The following is a 19,226-nucleotide window of genomic DNA, read 5'->3' as shown; positions in this document are numbered from 1 at the left end:
AAAACTTGGAAAGAAGAAGAAGAAGAAGAAGAAAGCAGAGAGCAGAGGAATGCTTTGCTTTTTTTTTTTTTGGAGTGAATTGAGAAGGAGCAGAGGAAGTGTATTTATACACTTCGAAGCAGTGTAAGCACTAAAGCGTACGTCGCTTTGCTTTCTCACGCGCGGGTGCGTCGCTTTCTCGCGGACAGAATCGCGATGCTTCGCTTCCTCACGCGGACAGAACCGCGCTGCTTTGCTTTCCTCACGCGGACAGAACCAAACTGGACCAAAGGCAAAAACGAACCGGATGAACTAAACCGGACTAGCAAAAACGAACCGGGTCGCCGTCGCGCCCGGTTTATGGATTTCCGGCTCGAACCCCCTGAAACCACCTGATTTGGGCTTGGCCCGCGCATGCGTGTAGGTCCTCCTTAACTTGACTAAGCTAGCATGGAAGACTTCCATATATAGAGCCTTCTAAGCTTCTTAGCTTAGCAATGTGGGACTAAAAACAATGGGAATATTTTGAATTAAAACTCAATAATCCCCCACTAATTCAAATTATTTTGATCGAAAAATAAATATATGTTCTGAGGCTTGGTTGCAATGAGCTTTCAGTGAAAATACCTTCCGGTTTGAATTTTCACCTAAGTATACCAATCTTATTCACATAGGTTTGAAGAGAACTGAGTCTTGATCTTAAACCTTTTATATGTGAAGATCAATTGGTAACAACTCATCACTGGCGACGGTTGAATCCTTCTGGATTGGTGCATTACGGCCATGCCACCGAATCTTGTTTCATAAGTGCTAAGGAGAGTTGCATAGACCCCCCACACTGCGACCCCACAGTTACACTTACATAGGTGAGTTCTCCAAGGATGTACTGCAAGCATCCTGTCATTAAGACCTTGAACTCATTAAGAGCTCCTAAGCTCATCCTTACTAGCAGTCAAGCATCTATCCAGGGAAGAGACTATGAGATTATATCTCAATCAATTTGATGCATACGATTCATCCTTATAGCTTGTTTATACCACATTGAACCTACTTCTTGGGATCTCCAATCAGATAGGTTGGGTTGCTGCTATAGATGAATCCAGGACAGGCCTCAGTCCCATTTCCTTACTGGATCTCTTGATTTTCTCAGAATCAAGCCCTTTAGTGAGTGAATCAGCAATATTGTCCTTTGAACTTACAGAGTCCAATGACACCACTCCAAGAGACACTAACTCACGAATAGACTTTAATCGTATTCGTACATGTCTCTTCTGTTTCTGGTTATACTTGGAGCTTCTAATCTGAGCTATTGTTGTTTGATTATTACAGTGTACTGAAATAGAAGGTATTGGCTTCATCATCAAGGGAATTTCAGAAAGAAGACCCTTCAGCCAATCAGCTTCAGTTACTGTGGTATCCAAAGTACACAATTCTGCCTCAGATGTAGAACGGGTTATAATCGTCTGTTTAACAGACCTCCAAGCAATTGCACCGCCTCCAAGTATAAAGACATAACCAGTAACGCCTTTACACTCAGCAGTGTCCGCTATCCAACTAGCATCACTATTTCCCTCCAGGACTGCAGGGAATCTCCCATACCACGAGCCCAAGGATATAGTGTCTTTTAGATATCTGAGTACTCTGTCTAATGCATCCCAATGCGTTCTGTCCGGACAGCTGGTAAACCTGCTCAATTTCGATATAGCAAAAGAAATATCAGGTCTAGAATAATTTGCTAAATACATTAGACTACCTATTATTTGTGAGTATCTTAATTGAGATACTGTCACACCACTCTTATTCTTGTGGAGAGTTTTTGAAGGATCATACGGCGTGACTACAGATTTAACTTGGCTATAGTCATATTTCTCTAATACTCTCTCAATGTAGAGTGACTGAGAAATTGTTATTCCATTAGTTGATCGAGTCAACTTCAGCCCTAAAATCATGTCAGCACAACCCATATCCTTCATATCAAACTTACCACTTAAGAGGGTCTTAGTCTCATTAATAATAGAAAGGTTAGATCCAAACAGTAGAATATCATCTACATATAAACATAAGATAATACAATTATCACCTTTCATTTTAGCATACACACATTTATCAGAGTCATTTATTTCAAAGCCAAACGATAGCATAGCTCTATCAAATTTTTCATGCCACTGCTTTGGGGCTTGCTTCAAACCATAAAGAGATTTAACTAACCTACAGACTTTATTCTCATTTCCAGAAACTACATGTCCCTCAGGTTGATCCATATATATCTCTTCTTCAAGATCTCCATTAAGGAATGTCGTTTTGACATCCATTTGATGAACCTCAAGATGATATATGGATGTCAATGCTATCAACACTCGGATTGTAGTAATTCTAGTAACAGGAGAATAAGTGTCAAAATAGTCAATCCCTTCTTTCTGTTTAAATCCCTTAGCAACTAGGCGGACTTTGAATTTCTCTACTGACCCATAAGGTTTTAGTTTTCTTTTAAACACCCATTTACATCCTATAGTGTTACACCCAGGAGGTAAATCTACCAACTCCCAAGTAGCATTAGAGATAATAGAGTCCATTTCACTTTTAATGGCCTCTTTCCAGTGCTTAGCTTCAGGAGAAGCCATAGCATCTCTATATGTCACAGGGTCACCTTCTATATTATAGGTGATAAAGTCCTGGCCTAAATCCGTAGACACACGTTGTCTCTTGCTCATTTTCAATTCTATACACTCTCTAGATTCATCTAGTCTAGAGTGACTTGAGGAGGGTGTACCTTCTACGGATAATGGGGTCTCTACGGAAGCAGGTATCTCTAGTTGGGTTACCAGATATAGATTGAGGTGTTCTCGTCTTTATAGGAAATATATCCTCAAAAAATGTAGCATCACGAAGTTCTACAATAGTATTTGCATCTATTCTAGAAATTTCAGATTTAATAATCAGAAACCTATATGCAATACTATTTTGAGCATAACCCAAGAAGATACCATCTACGGTCTTTGGACCAAGCTTTTTCCTTCTGTGTTCAGGTACTAGAACCTTTGCAAGGCACCCCCACACTTTAAGGTATTTCAAACTTGTCTTCCGGCCTTTCCAAAGCTCGTATGGGGTTTTCTCCCTTGACTTCATGGGGACTCTATTTAACACATGACATGCAGTGTATAAAGCCTCCCCTCACATGAAGTTGGGTAACCCGGAACTGCCTAACATGGAATTAATCATATCTTCAAGGGTTCGATTTTTTCGTTCTGCTATACCGTTGGATTGAGGACTATATGGAGCAATTACCTCGTGAATTATACCTGTATCTTGACAAAATTTTTGAAACAGGTTCGAGGTAAACTCTCCACCCCTATCAGACATTAACCTCTTAATAGATTTGTTTGCTTGATTCTCAGCTTCAAATTTAAAAATCATAAATTTATCTAAAGCTTCATCCTTAGTTTTCAGCAAATAAACATTACAATAACGAGAGTGATCATCAATGAAGGTGATGAAATACCTTTTATGATCTCTCGTTATTACACCGTTAAACTCACAACAATCAGTATGGATCAATTCTAAAATATCAGAATTTCTATCAACTGATTTGAAGGGTTTTCGGGTTTGTTTATATTGCACACAAACTTCACATTTTTTTCTTATCATTTATAGCATACTTAGGAATCATGTCAAGGTTCATCATCCTTTTCACGGTATTAAAATTGACATGTCCTAATCTGTCATGCCATATATCATAAGACTCAATGTTATAAGCAATATCAGTAGATTTATTTAAGGTAGCATTTTCTACATTGAATTGAAATAAACCTTCATTAAGATAACCTTTTCCAATAAAGGTTCCTAAATGTAATATTACAACTTTATTACATTTAAAGTTCAACTCATAACCAGCACGGACTAACTTTGATCCGCTAATCAAATTCCGACGGACCGCTGGAACATGATGCACCTCATGCAGTGACAGGACTTTTCCAGAGGTGAACCTCAGGTCAACTTGTCCTATTCCGAACACGCTGGCTGCAGAATGGTTTCCCATGGTCACGGAAGTGCCTTCAATTACCTGATAATTAAGGAAGGCAGAGCGATCAGCACAACAGTGCACATTAGCACCTGTATCAACTAACCATTCATTGGGTTGATAGATCAAGTTTAGTTCGGGTTTGAAGGTAACAAACCTATTGCTGGTGTCGTCACTAGCAGTCACGACATTTGCTTGTGCCTTGATGTTGGACGTATTGCTTTGGTTTTTCTCCTTGTCCTTTCGCTTAGGGCAGAATTTGGCATAATGTCCAACCTGTCCACATGCCCAGCAAGGCTTAGGTTTGGTTCCAATTTTCTTTTGAACCTTTGAGTTGGGTTTCATGTTGTTCTTCATTTTCTGATTTTTGAATTTCTTTTTGTCAGATGAGACTACTACATTTGCCTTTGGAATAAAATCCATAGGCATTCTTGTATCATCATTTTTATGTTGCTTCCGATGTTCTTCTTCGATATTTAAGGCAATCATCAAATCTTCTAGAGAGATTTTACCTCTCCGATGTTTAAGAGTCATGCCAAAATCTTCCCAACTCAGAGGCAATTTTTCGATGATAGACAAGACCTGAAATTTTTCAGGTAATGACATATCTCCTTCAGCAAGACCATGAATTTGGACTTGGAATTCATGTGTCTGCTCAATCACAAATTTGCCTTCAACCATTTTGAAGTTTAGGAATTTTGCCACAGTGTACTTTTCTAAACCAGAATCTTCGGAGTTGTATTTTTTATCCAAAGATTTCCACAGCTCTTTAGCTGAAGAGGTTGAGCTGTACACATCAAATAGTGCGTCTGAGAGAGCAGACAGGATTCTCCCATGGCAGAGATAATCCCTTTGCTTAAACCTCTCTAAGGCAGCACTACGGGCAGGTTCCTCTTCATTAGGTGAAGGAGGGTTTGTTTCTATAACAGAGAATAGCCCTAGTGTAGTAAGCCAAAATTTCATCCATTGTTGCCAACGTCTGAAGTTTTGCCCGAAAAATCGTTCGGGTCGGGCGCTAGCCTCATCAGACCCAGTTATCCTATCGTTCATCATGCTTATTGATGCTACAATCAATTCTCTAAAATTGTAGTAAAATTGATTACACTAATACAATAATAATTGCACCAATAAATGACGAGCATACAATAAACAGTAATAGAGTAAGGTTAGGAATTTGTGTATCTTCGGTCGAAGCGTCGGGCGTGCCGACTGTCTTTAGAGAATTGATTGCCGCCCACGGTGCAAAGACTCTCTGGCAAAATCCTCCCAAGATCCGACAACCGCTCGCGCCGTTCGTAGGTGCATTCCAAGACGAACGCCGCACTCGGACTCAACCTCAGATCGCAGAACCAAGCCTCAGAACTTGGAAAGAAGAAGAAGAAGAAGAAGAAGAAGAAGAAAGCAGAGAGCAGAGAAATGCTTTGCTTTTTTTTTTTGGAGTGAATTGAGAAGGAGCAGAAGAAGTGTATTTATACACTTCGAAGCAGTGTAAGCACCAAAGCGTATGTCGCTTTGCTTTCTCATGCGCGGGTGCATCGCTTTCTCGCGGACAGAATCGCGATGCTTCGCTTCCTCACACGGACAGAACCGCGTTGCTTTGCTTTCCTCACGCGGACAGAACCAAACCGGACCAGAGGCAAAAACAAACCGGGTGAACTAAATCGGACTGGCAAAAATGAATCAGGTCGCCCGTAAGCACGAGGCCCACGAGCTGAGAGACTTTTTACACAAAAAAAGGTGAGGAGTGCATCTTGTTATTGGGATCGAGCATAGTTTACATAGCTAGGTGGAAACCTAACTGAGAAACTGTCTTGTGTTTCGAAGTCAAAGTGGGCAACAGTTGTTTCCAAATCATACAAAATATGTTGTGAGCTAACTTTATGGTACGAAGCAATTTGGAGATCCAAGGGCTGGAAGAGGTATGGACGACCTGATGCAGACCAAGTCATGGATTTTGAGGCGATTGGAACAAGGTTCGAATGACCTTAGTGTTCAGGTGATCGGAATGCTTCTAGGTGGCACGAAGTCCATATCCAGCAATCCGACAGAGGCGATCAAGAGATAGAGTTGACCTTGCTCCAAGTGCCGAAAGGATTAGCTAGATCTGAAGTCGAAGTATATTGGATCAGTAGCTAGGTTAGCACAGTCCGGGCAACCGGCAACTGGACATATGCCACATCAGCAGTCAACAACTTATGTTGGCAACCGGCAAGTGCTTCGTAAGTTTTGTTGGCAACATTATTCCATATTTGGTATTTGTATTATTATTGCCTAATCTTTTGCTTCCTCTAGGAGATTTCTGGAATGGAAAATTTTTAGAGGGAACATGGGAATGATCCACCTAACGGATCATACATCGTTGATGTAGGAACCTTGGAGGGAAATTGAACCATGTCAAACAACTTATGTTATTGACGCGGTATCATTTTTATTTTATTTACAATTTATTTTCTACTATAATTTACTTATTCTATTTCCACTGCCATTTACTGAATCTATTTTTCACTACAATTACTCTGTTTATTTTTATTGCTATCATCTCGAAAAAATTATACACGTCATTCGTCGCTCTTTAACGTGCGTACTATCCTACAAAACGTATCTCCTTCCTTCTAAGGCATATAGCGGATGCGATAGGAGGATGCTTTGTCGTCAAAACAAAGGATTTGTAGATCTACGAAGGATTTGTAGATCTACGAAGTACAATTTATCCACTACACCACTAGAAATTGAATGATTGGAGAGCCAAAAGTACTCCACATAAAGTATCCATAGTGGTTAGAGTCCATTGAGAGCTCCTTCGTTATCATATCTGTGCCACATCAAAAGTTAAAAACCTCACACCCCTTTCCACTATAAAAAAACCTCTCAATAACTTCTTTATGGGTCCCACACTTTTTATTATATATATTTCCTTATCTCTTCTTCATATTTACATTTTATATAATTAAATTTTAATAAAATTTAAATTCATAAATTACTAGCAGAAAATAACTTTCATAATTAAAAAAATTACATAAATATCACAATACATATATCACAATTAATAAATTATTTTTTCACTGATTACAATTATAGCGTGCCTAGATATACTCAACTAAGTCGGCTCGAAGTTGATGATGTAGTTGATTATCACGTAGCTCGTAATTTCTGCGGTATGCTTGGAATTCTTGAGTGGAGCCTTGAAATATTTGTGATTGAGAATCTCCTTCATCGTCCGACCAATTGACTGCTGCGTCTCCCTCATTCTCAATAATCATGTTGTCCAAAATAATACAGGTATACATGATGTCCTTCAAATTATCCTTGTACCAAAATCGTCCTGGACCTTTTATCATTGCCCATCGTGATTGGAGCACCCCAAATGCCCTCTCGACATCCTTTCTCGCGACCTCCTGTCGTTCCTTAAATATTTTTCTTTTGGGATCCTGAGGACACGAAAAGCTCTTGACGAAAGTAGCCCATTTTGGATAGATCTCATCGGTCAGATAATATCCTTTTGTATATTGTGTATTATTAATCGTAAAATTAACCTCGGGTGCATTCCCTTGTAAGACGTCGTTGAATAACGGCGATTCATTAAGCACATTGATATCATTGCGTGACCTTGCAATCCCAAAAAAGACATGCCATATCCACAAGTTCGAAGATGCAACGGCTTCGAGCACAATTGTTGGGACGCCATGATCTCCTCGAGTATACTGGCCTTTCCAAGCGACGGGACAATTTTTCCATTGTCAATGCATACAATCAAGACTGCCCAACATGCCAGGGAAACCATGCCTCTGCTCATGCATTTCAAGCAAGTGTTGAATATCAGCAGCATTAGGTCTTCTTAAATATTGGGCCCCGAACACTTCAATTACACATCGACAAAAGTTGAATAAACATTGGGCAATCCGTAGATACTCATCATAATGATCAGCAGGGACTCCATACGCCAATTGACGAATAGTCGCTGTGCATTTCTGAAGTGGTGACAAACCTTTTTTCCCCGCTGCATCGACCTTCCATTTAAAATATTCGGAATGATTTTTCACGGCATCAACTATACGAAGGAATAACTCTTTTTTCATTCGAAATCGACGTCGAAATATGTCATCAGGATATACCGGATCATCAGAAAAGTAATCATTGAAAAGACGAGCATGTCCAATTTCACGATCCCGATTCAAATACCTTCTCTGTGTTCTACCGGAAGAACTTTGAGCTCTTTGACGTACCGTTTGTCGTTGCTCATATAGTTGGAGCATTCTTCGTTCATCTATATCCTCCGCATCTTCCGTCAATTCATTTCTCCAGAATTCATGGAGCATAGATCGATCTGAATTTTGAGTCATTTAAAATAAATCAAGATATTTTTGTGGTTGAAAAATATAGAGAGTTGAGGAAAGAAATCGAAAGCAAAAATAACAAGGAGATGAATGAAAAAAATATGAAATCGATCTTGTATTTATAAAAAAAAAATTAACCATTGAACAACGGCTATTTTAGCCGTTGTTCAACGGCATAGCACACGAAGACTATTATTCTGACTATTGTATTTTATTTTTTATAATTATTTAAAAAAAATAATATAAAAAAATTAAAAAACACGACGAAGCGGCTCCGTAAAAGTGAGAACCCTCCCTCCCACTATGGGAGGGAGGTTTCTCATTTATGCCACGTCACAGTGGGAGTTCCAAAAGATGCTCTAACACCCTACAAAACTATCTTAATCAATGGCGGAGCCAGCCCACCTGGGCTACCAATGTCCTCCAAAGGTTCCTCGGGCTAAAGACCCCTTTACTTTATTTGGGAATGAAAAAATCAATACAATCAAAGATTTAAAATTAACACAACTTTAGTTGGGCCCCCGGCTATAGCTCGGGTAGTCTAAAGCCTGACTCTGTCCTTGATCCTCATCAGCTAGCTCTAGCTTCCTAACATAAGATAATATGTGTTTTGTCCAGGAAGTGAGACATCCAATTATTGCCTCAATCAAATGACTATAATTTGTTAAGCACGATCTTGCAGCGATAGATAGAGGTATGCTTAGGTATTCGAAGGGAAATGCCCCAAGCTAAAAGTTTGATTGCTCTAATAAAGCTCTAGTGCGTCCATTAACCCCTGTCATATAGATGTTGGATGTCCAGTTGGAAAATTTCTCTCACCGCCTAGTGAATTTGACAGTGAACTATAAGCTGATTTAATAATTTATCTCCTTTCACATAATCTAGAAATAAACTGTGAAATGTGTCTAAGATGAGCATAATCATCTTTACTACAATAGATGCCTACTTGGCTAAAGGATAGCAGAGTTGCTACAATGGGATAGGAGATCAACTCACGATGTATACCCTCGAGGAAAAAATTTATCCATCCCTTAGTCAATTTGATGATCGACTATACACTAACCTCATATTTTATTCACATAATATGAAGAGGACTATGAAAAACATCTAAAATACATTTAATCATCTTCTATTACAATAGATTGTTGCAAGTTGGCCCAGGGGCTTGTTGGGTTCCCAAATATCTAAAGGCAGCTATGTGAGCGATGATGTACTCATCTCATCATGCAAAGACTAGTAGGTCATCATCATATGTCAGATGTATGACTCTCGTCCTAGCGAACATCAGATGTAGGTGGAATTCTACTCGCACGGACATCTATTCACAACAGTCTAGAGAACACCTCAAGGCTGAGGCCAAAAAGGAACGACTATAGTGGGCTACCCTACCTCAAACCTTTGACGCCTTGAAAATATCTGTGCACCTCTCCATTTATGATCACTGAAAATGAGATGGTGGCAACACGATCCAATCTGTGTAAAGTATAGGTATACCAAAAGCCCCCAATGCAATCCTCAAGCCTAGTGGTGTTCTAGTCGATCTTAGTACATTCACAAATTAGATTTCTATTCTCCAAGATATCTTGTTCCAAGTGGGCCTACATCGATTCTTCCTTGAATAAAATCTAACTTTGTTGTTTGTTCTGTTGCTACTCTTCGATGCCTTCATCATGATGAACTTGATGCTCTAGATGTTGGTGCCAGTTTGACAAACAATTCAAAAGTCATGAAGCCTGACCATCAAAGGTGATTGTCTCAAACTCAATTGATAATACTTGACATCTCATCCATGTAAAGAGATTCATCTTCATTGGATACAATTTGTTTCCTCTTGTTTTCTCGATGAATAGTACCTTAATTTTCTTTTTCATTGATATTGGATGTGAGTGTGAACATTTTCTTCTCCCCATTCAATAATCTCTAACCATCATCATACATATTCTAATCACTAAAAGTAGGAGCATAATAATTCTTGCAATATGAGACCATCACACTTCCTTTTCAGATATGATAGCTTAGTATTTAGATTAATTTCCGTGTTAGTATTCACAATCCATCCTTAGGACATGACAATCTCACTTTGATACCACTTGTTGGATCAAAAGCATAAAAATTATATCTTTCTAAAACTTTCCGCTCCTACTTAGACAAAACAATAAATAACTACAGAAATATAATAAAGATATATGTAACACTAAACCAACAAAAACTATGGGGAAAAAGAAGAGAGAGAGGGCAATTGCTCTAAAAAATCCCTTAATGTTAGTTTGCTGAACCAAGCAACTGAGGTTATAAAAACTTAAACATCCAGGAATACTGGAAAAAGCTACAAGAAATTTATGTCAATTCCACTTCATCATACTGTTAAGAGTTCGATAACCTTTGGCATAGCTTGTGCTAGAGTTAATTTTCTAATGGTAAATGGCCAGTGAGAACAAGTGCAACAAGCAAAGGGAAAGCAAATCAAGCTACAAAGGAATCAAAAGAGAAAGAACATATTATACTGTATTTGCCCCCACAGCCTTCCAGAGCTTGATCCAGGATTCCATAGCATTTGCGGCTTGCAGATATATGGGACTAAGCATCCCCAACTTCTCCCTCACCATCCCTGCGATTTCTAGCACACAATCGTCTGCTGTTACAGCAGTCGTCGGAAGTCTCAGAGACTGGAAGAAGGGCACAATGCTCTCCATCAGTTTCACTCCTTCGCATTCCTTCTTCAGGCGCTCCATGGCATTGCCCACTTCTGCATCATCTCTATGCACATAAGGCAGTCCAGTCTTCACGCCGAATCCCAAGTGGTCACAGATCGCTTTTGCGCAAAAGCCTGACCATATATCCTCCAATGTTTCCCACCTTCGCTTTCCTTCCCCTACTAACTGCAACCCTGGGACGAATGCAGGTCCTATAACATCCCTGTTGAACCCAACATTTATTCCACTCAAGGTTGTCATTGCCCCGAGTGGGACAGTCAAAACAGCATCAACATATCGAGCATTTCTTTCATGTGGCTTCACAATCTGAGTTGGAGCATCATAGTCAGCTAAATTGAGCCACAAACCACTTGATATTACACATTGGACACCCTGGCGCAAACTAAAAGGGTAGCCACGGACAAAATCTGCACCTTCACGGAACGGGTCATACAGTGTGTTGAAGAAGAATGGTGTGGATGGCGTTTGGAGGTTGGTTATGTGTTGGTCCACAGCATCAACTAGAACACCATAGTTGTTCCTCGCTGGATGGCAGTTATCATCAATTGAAATAATGTATTTCTTTCGGGACATGAGATACCCAAAATATCGGCAAGAATAACCTGAGAAGTTAATAGAGGAACCACTTGCAACTCTTTCCATGTCAGATTTAGAGTAAACCTGGAGGTCAAACCCCAAGGGAATCTGAAGTTCCTCCTTCAAGGCAGGATCTTGTACAATTATAAGATGGAAAGGTGCCAAAAATGGCCACCATTCCTCTAGGAAAGAATTAATGTTAGGATGGAGAACAGCAATCACAATGTCCACTTCATTGTTCTCTATTGCTAGAGACATTTTACAAGAGGCAAAAGTTTCTCAATGGCAGTGATTTGTGTTGAGAGGGAGGAAACAAGATGGAGCTTAGCTTGTTAGGATTTCCTGTACAAATTAAACTTTGGTAAGTGTTCACTCCAATGCAGTAAGGAAGCCTAACCTGCCAACATTTATAAACTATAGTATAAAAAAATTTAAGAGACCATAGAAATATCAATCAACATTCATCACATTTGAGACATGATTGGTGAAAAATTCATGATAAGTACTTCTAGAATCAATGCAGATGAGAGTGAATTAGTTGATAGATATGAGTTACATGTGTGGCCCTAATATGATATTTGATCTCTTTTTCGCCATAGAAAATTCTACATTCAAAATCACATCCCTTCTATTTTACAATCTTTTGACACTGCTTATAGTCAAAATCCCACACCTCAAACTCAAACATGAATCTGAGTGATGTGGCGGAGACGATAGGGGCGGCGTGGTAGGCACAAGACTCAGTCAACGTAGAGCCATGTAGGTTTGATCCGATATTGAGTTCAGGATTAGACCAGCAGGCCTATAGTTGGAGTAACCCAACTACAGGAATAGTCTCTAGTACATTCAAAAACGCATTCCTTTTATTTTACAATGTTCTGACTTTGTTTATAGTCAAAATCCCACACCTCAAACTCAAACATGAATCTTCCAATCAGTAATCTCAATCACAACCTCAATCTTCAAGTTGCCTGAAAACCATTCTATATGCAACTCATTACCGAGTTGACTCTCCCACTAAAACCCTGCTTCACCCTCAAAGTCATCAAGCTTAGACTCAACTGCAGCTACTGAATAACTAACACAAGTTCTGCTGATTCTTAGGCGGATCACCTCTAAGCTCTTGGCTGATAGCGGAACACAAACAGTGATTGAAATTTTCTTCATCTCGATATCAAATCATTGCATTTGGCAGTTCATCATGGCAACTTTATGTTGATGGCTCCAACAACGCTTCTCTTTGTTCAGATCTAAAGCAATTTGATGCAGGTTGATACCTCCTTCCCACTCTTGACTCAATTGCACCTCTTCCTTCGGGTTCCAATCCGGTAGAGCTCCCGTCTGCTCCGGCGATCTGCTTTGAAACACGCAAGCCAAGAACTCCCATCTTCTTGTACCTGAGTAGGTGCTTCACTCGAGCGGTTCCTTCACCCGAGCAGGTGGCGCCAAAAGTGATGTGGGTCACCACCGCTCTCCTTGGCTGCACGACCGCAACTCCCCTTCAAGTCCGAATTGGTAGAGTGTCTGATCCCACACACCCAAGCGGGCCTCCTGTCTACAAGTCAACATAGGTCAATAGGAGACGGTGTGGCAACTCCCCCTCCAAGTCAGAGCATCTGATTCTGTGCACCCGAGAGGGTCTCCTACCTGCAAGTCAACACTGGTTAGTGGGGGCCCGCGTGCACGACCGCAACTGTCCCTTTCGTTCTGAATTTGGTAGAGCATCTGATCCCTCACACCCAAGCATCTCTCTTGCCAGCATGTCAACACTAGTCAGTGGCGGTCGGCATGCACTACTGCAACTCTCCCTTTCAGTCTGAATCCGATAGAGCATATCAACTGTTTTGACTTAAGGCCACTTACAGTCAGTTGCAGTTGCCTCCTCTTGATACACACAATGACCTTTATATACCAACGAGATAAGCTTCCACGCAAGCTGCCACGTATGTTGGCTAATAGTCAAAGGCATGGGTTGGTATAAGGATGCCCCTGTCTATCCGTCATTGTCTCCTCTCAGAGCATCCACAATGGTTGGATATTTCTTCCAAATATTTGTGGCCCCCACTTCCACATCATTTTTCAAATATCCTACTATTCAAATATCCCAAATCTCACATTGAAATATCCCACCAATCAAATATTTATGGATCCCATCCATCAAATATTCACTCTCAAATATCCCCAATTCCACAATCAAATATCTCACCAACCAAATATTTATGGGGCCCACGCCCATTTGATTAACTTACATTTAATTTTAAGAAAAATACAATAAAAAGACATATAAATTTAAGAAAAATACTACTTCATACGAATACAAATATTTTATAAATTTGAAATTGAAATACAGAGATACAAACCATATTAAATTAATAAAACACATAATGATAAACAACAATTAATTGTTGCATAGCCTGATTCAATTCATCAATTAGGCCTACTCTTTCTTTGCCTTTCCTCTTTGCTACCTTCTGTCCCATTGGACGAGCTCGGATTTCTCTATCATCTATATCAACAGTTGTGTTAGGATTAGAAGAGTCAGTATATGCACCTGATGATTTTGATGTTCTTGCTTTCTTTGTAGTCCGTCGCTCTGAGGATTGAGGAGCATACATTGGATTATCTTTCACGATTCTCCACACATGCTCATATTGGAAAGTAGTTTTAAAAGTACTCTTGTATTCTTCATGAGCTCGCACTATCAAATCCTCGTCATTCCATCCGCTTGGTCGATCATTATACCATTTATTGTAGATTCCATTGTATCTATTTACGATCTTTTTCAGCAAAGCCCAATGTGATTTTGCTTTCTCCGCAGTTCTCTTTTTAGCTCCCTTATCTCGATTGGTATTATAGTATGTCACAACTCGTTTCCAAAATGACTCACTCTTCTGGGCATTACCAACTACTGAATTTTCACTGATAATTGTGTAGGCCGCTGCAAGAAGCTTATCATATGCTATTGTCCATACTGTTTGCTTGCTATGGTCTTCATCTGATTCATTGCCCATCTCTAGTGCTTGATTGAGAATAATATCGTCATTTGCAGTTTCATATGAGAATGGAAAAAGTTGTGAATCGGGGGCTGCATAAGGTGTATCTTTATCACTGTCAGTTGCATCAACACTAGCTCTTCTCGATTCATTTGATTGAATCTTTGGTGATTGAAGCGGATTAATTCCATGAGATGGGACTTGCATGAAATACTGACTACTCTACCAATATTCTGGAGGATATATATAAAACGGAGTTCGAGGGTCGCCACTCAAAGAATTTGGATAACTTTAGAAATTATGGTAATATGGTGGTGGGTATGGAAAAGGTTGGAAATTTGGTGGATGTTGAGTGAGAAATGAAAATTGAGGATTGAAGAAATTAGGACGAACTCGAGAACTTTCTTCACTAGAATTTTCGTCGATATTTGAAGAGTTGAACAAATCCCTAAAATAATGATCAGAATTTTTATCCATTTCTTTCTAAATTTTTGGTAGACAATGAGTATGAAAGTGATGAAAATAGATGAAAGAAACGATGTATATATAGGGGGAAAATAAACGTTACCCAACGTTCGAAAAAATGAATGTTGAGATTAACGTTCGCTTTTTTCCTATTTGATTTTTTATTCCAATGTTACTGTTTTTTATGTTTTTTTCCAATGTTTATTCGTTCGAATGTTTGATTTTGTTTCTTCTAACGTTCATTTTTTGCTTTTTTTTTCAATTTAATTGAATTATAAAATAATAAAAAAATTAACAAATAATGGTAGCCCACCATTTTGGTGGGCCCCACAAGAGGGAGTGCCCGGTGATTTCCAATCACCCCTCAAATATCCCCCACAAGGGGGGATATTTGGAGAAATATCCCCCATTGGAGATGCTCTCAGGGATTTGACCCTACATAGAGGACATGTTCAGTTATGGATCCCAGGTTGACCTCTCCTCTCCGTACATGAGGCCCAGCAAAAATGATTAGATATAAGAGGCAGTGTTAGAGTGTATACTAAAAGCCTAGCTTTTGTAAACATTTATTTGTTGAAATAAAAGAATCACATTGGTCAATATCTGCATTTATTTGTTAAATGTAATTGTCCAATTAATTTATATAGTAGACAACATGGAGTGTGGTGTCATACTCAGAAGATCATGTTGTCGATTCTCTATAAATTATAAACAAGTTGCTCACGACTAAGATGGAAAAGAACAAACCATCAGAATAGTCGTAGTGTAATTAAGTATTAGTTTATCTTGACTAATAAATTACACTAATACACTTTAATTATATTGAGTAGGACCATTTAGGTAAGTTCTTTTTGTACTGACTTAGTAAAAGAACTAGACCTTAGTTATTATGGAAGTGTGTGCTCTTAATCCTAATATAATAACAAACACATATATTTAATATTTATTTCTTTGACTTATCAAAGGGTGAGGTTTAGCTCAATAAATCAATATGCCCGATAAATTGGGAAATGATATTACTTATAGTATGTGTTGTTGATTATAGAAGGAATCTGTGTCCTAGTTATCTAGGTTGAGAATGTCCCCAAGAGGAGCTCATAAGAATTGTCATGTTAAACCCTGCAGGTGGATTTAGTCCGACATGACAATGAAGTTGAGTGATACTACTCTTGGAGCTAGATATTAATTAAGTGAGTTGTTAGTAACTTACTTAATTAGTGGACATTCGTAATCTTAAACACAGGGAGACTAACACACTCATGATAAGAAGGAGCCCATAATGTAATTTGGGATTGGTGCGGTAGTGTGGTAATAACTCTCTAGTGGAATGAGTTATTATCGATGAACTTGAGTTGTGTGTTCGGGGCGAACACGGGATACTCAAGCTCATCGGAAGGCCAAAACCAATTTCTCCTCTAGGTACCTGTCGTAGCCTCATTAGAGCCTCAAGTCCATCCAAAGAAAGGCCCATCTTGGTGTCCAAGAAGGGGGCCGGTCCATTGCTTGGTGACCAAGCAATGGCTGGCCACATCTCCTCTTAAAGGGCCGACCCTATTGCTTGGTGACCAATCTAGTAGGGGTCGACCATAATATTCAAACAAGGAGGGTTGTTTTTGAATTTTTAAAATCTTCTCTTTGTAGAAAACTATAAGTTTTAAAAGAGAGATTTTAATTTTAAAAACTTTCTTTATTTGAATTTGGTCACATGTTTTAATAGAGAGTTTTAAAAGTTTTAAAACTTTCCTTTTTTAACCATCCTCATGATTTAAGAAAAAAAGGAGGAAGATAAGCTTTAAAATTAAAATTTTCTATCATCATGTTAAAAAAGGAAATTTTATAAGGTTTTTTTTTTAAATTTTAAAACATAGTTTTAATTTTTTAAAACTTTCCTTTTTTAACTCTAGGAAAGAGAGCTTGTAAAATTTTATAAGAGTTTTTTCTTCTTGTAAAATTTTATAAAAAAATTATTTTTTCTTTCCTAAATATGGTGGCCGGCCACCTTGCTTGGTGCCCAAGCAAGGGGCCGGCCAAACTCAATCCTAAACCAAATAGGATTGATCACAACCATTGATTTGGTGATTGATTCAATCAAGAGAAAAGAAAAGGAAAAATTCTTGGATGATTTTATTTTTTGTAAAAAGTTTTTCCTTATTTGCCTTGGGCAAGTAATATAAAAGAAGGGGTGAGGGGGCTTCATGAGACACAACTCTTATTCTTCGGCTTGGAGACTCTCTTGGTGGTCGGCCCCTCTCTCCCTCTCTTCTCCCTTTGCTCTCTTTTCTATTGTGGTGGTGGTGGTCGAATATTACAAGGAGGAGAAGCTCTTTTGGGTGGTGTTCATCTTGGAGGATCGTCACCCACACGACGTCCAAGGCGAGGCGAGGAATACGGCAGCAGATCTCGAGGTCATTAGCTTACAAAGAGAAGGTATAACTAGTAATTTTCTTCCACATCATACTAGTTATTTTCTTTGTAAGAATTCTAAATACAAGAGGCAATTAGATCTAGTTTTTCGAATAAATTTTTTCGAGTTTGTGTTTCTTCTTTTTCGAATTTGTGATTCGATTGTTCTTTTTGGTTAACCTAGAGTTATTTAAGGAAATTAAATATTAGCTTTCCTTAAAAGGCTTTGACTAGGCGGTGGTGGTTGCTCCCATATCCAAGAAGGTCATGTGCCTCACCATGCAGTCCTGGAAGCCAATTTTGGAAATTAATATTTAATGGAATTAATAACATAGGTGGATTTGAATCAATAGTGTTAAGTTCCGCTTGCGATTCAAATCTAAATCATCAAGAACAGATAAGTTAAATTTGGAATCAATGATGTTAAGTTCCGTCTGCGATTCCTAATTTAACTTCTAAAGAACACAATAGGTTATTTAAGGAAAGGTTCGACACTTGTACAAAAATTTTTGTACAGTGGAATCGGTACGTTTTCCTAGGATTAACCAACAAACAGAGGGGTCAAGTATGAGAGAGATATTCCCGAGCGGAGATGTTCTCGTGGCCCAGACTGGTACGTAGAGGACGCTCCTAAATGGGGATACTCCTAAGTGATTAACTTATAGCGGAACATCAAGGTAATAGACCGGAGGGGATTCCCGGTCGGGTAAACTACAACATCTTGTCAAGATGCAGCGTTTCTTTCCAGGGATCTCCCCTCATAGAGATGTTCCCAAGATGCAGCGTTTCTTTCCATGGATTCTGCAGTTCATCCTCTTGCTTGCTTAGGCACGTCTTTGGTTGGCACGCGTAGACACATCTTACACATAGTGCTCTCTTTCTGTTTGATTTCTAGCTTAACAACCTGTTTTAAAAGTTGGAAATGATAAAAAAAAGATTTAACTATAGTAGCCGGAGAACTCTTAAAATTCCAATGCCAAACCTAATCCCAAATCAGAAAGGCCAATCATTGCATTATGCCCAAATATCGAGCTTAAAATAATGCCAAAATCTTATGAACATGAATTCTAAACAAATTTGATGTAAGGTTAAATCAACAGCCTTGAGTGAACCAAGGCGTTTTGACAGCTCGAGTACCTCAATACCTCCATCCAGTTTTTCTCTACCCTTCCTTTGGTACAGATGACTACAGCAAAGTGTGTGATCTAAAATCCACATAATATCGCATAGGAAGTTTCTCCGTCGATAAAAACGTGTAAAATAAAAATCGCGAATTCCACCAAAAAAAAAAAAAAACAGAAACAAAGAAAACTCCAATTAAAATCCGAGAAATCGACTTGAAGAGATGCTAGATCAAAAATCACAGCAGCTGAGCCGAAAGAGCAGACGATTACCTCAAGCAGCAAGGCGATGAGTTGGACGAGGAGGAGCCACGAGACGAGACGAGCCGACTAAGCGAAGGATAGGGAGGCATGGGAGTGCGGAGTAGCTGTCTGAAATATCAAAAACTATATAATAATTGGAAATATCGATTACAATTGCATAGATACCCTGAAAATTGCCGGCTCTTACATTTCTATTGCCATTCTCATTTCAAAATCGATCCAAAAAGTAGGGTTACCTATCATTATCCAAGTTATATAATTTCTATTAAACGCGCCCCAGAATGTAGCGCAGACGATGTGACCTAGAGTTTATCTCATCATGTGCCTATGGCCTATATACCTGCATGAACCTCCCTCTA

General features: G+C 39.0%; 1 protein-coding gene across 1 annotated transcript; it reads right to left on the bottom strand.

Moving 5' to 3' along the window:
• Window positions 1–10,827: 10,827 nt before the first annotated feature.
• Window positions 10,828–18,994, bottom strand: LOC122045486 (probable inactive UDP-arabinopyranose mutase 2). Its single transcript, XM_042605720.1, has 2 exons — window positions 18,877–18,994; window positions 10,828–11,963 (listed from the first exon to the last, which is right to left on the bottom strand). Exon 2 carries the CDS (start codon window positions 11,877–11,879, stop codon window positions 10,830–10,832), a length of 1,050 nt encoding a protein of 349 aa, XP_042461654.1. The 5' UTR covers window positions 11,880–11,963; window positions 18,877–18,994; the 3' UTR covers window positions 10,828–10,829.
• Window positions 18,995–19,226: the final 232 nt, after the last annotated feature.

The sequence above is a fragment of the Zingiber officinale genome, chromosome 2B (genome assembly GCF_018446385.1).
Source record: "Zingiber officinale cultivar Zhangliang chromosome 2B, Zo_v1.1, whole genome shotgun sequence".
Taxonomy (NCBI): domain Eukaryota; kingdom Viridiplantae; phylum Streptophyta; class Magnoliopsida; order Zingiberales; family Zingiberaceae; genus Zingiber; species Zingiber officinale.
The sequence above is the reverse complement of the archived record's forward strand: the minus strand, read 5'-3'. Positions and strand labels throughout refer to the sequence as shown.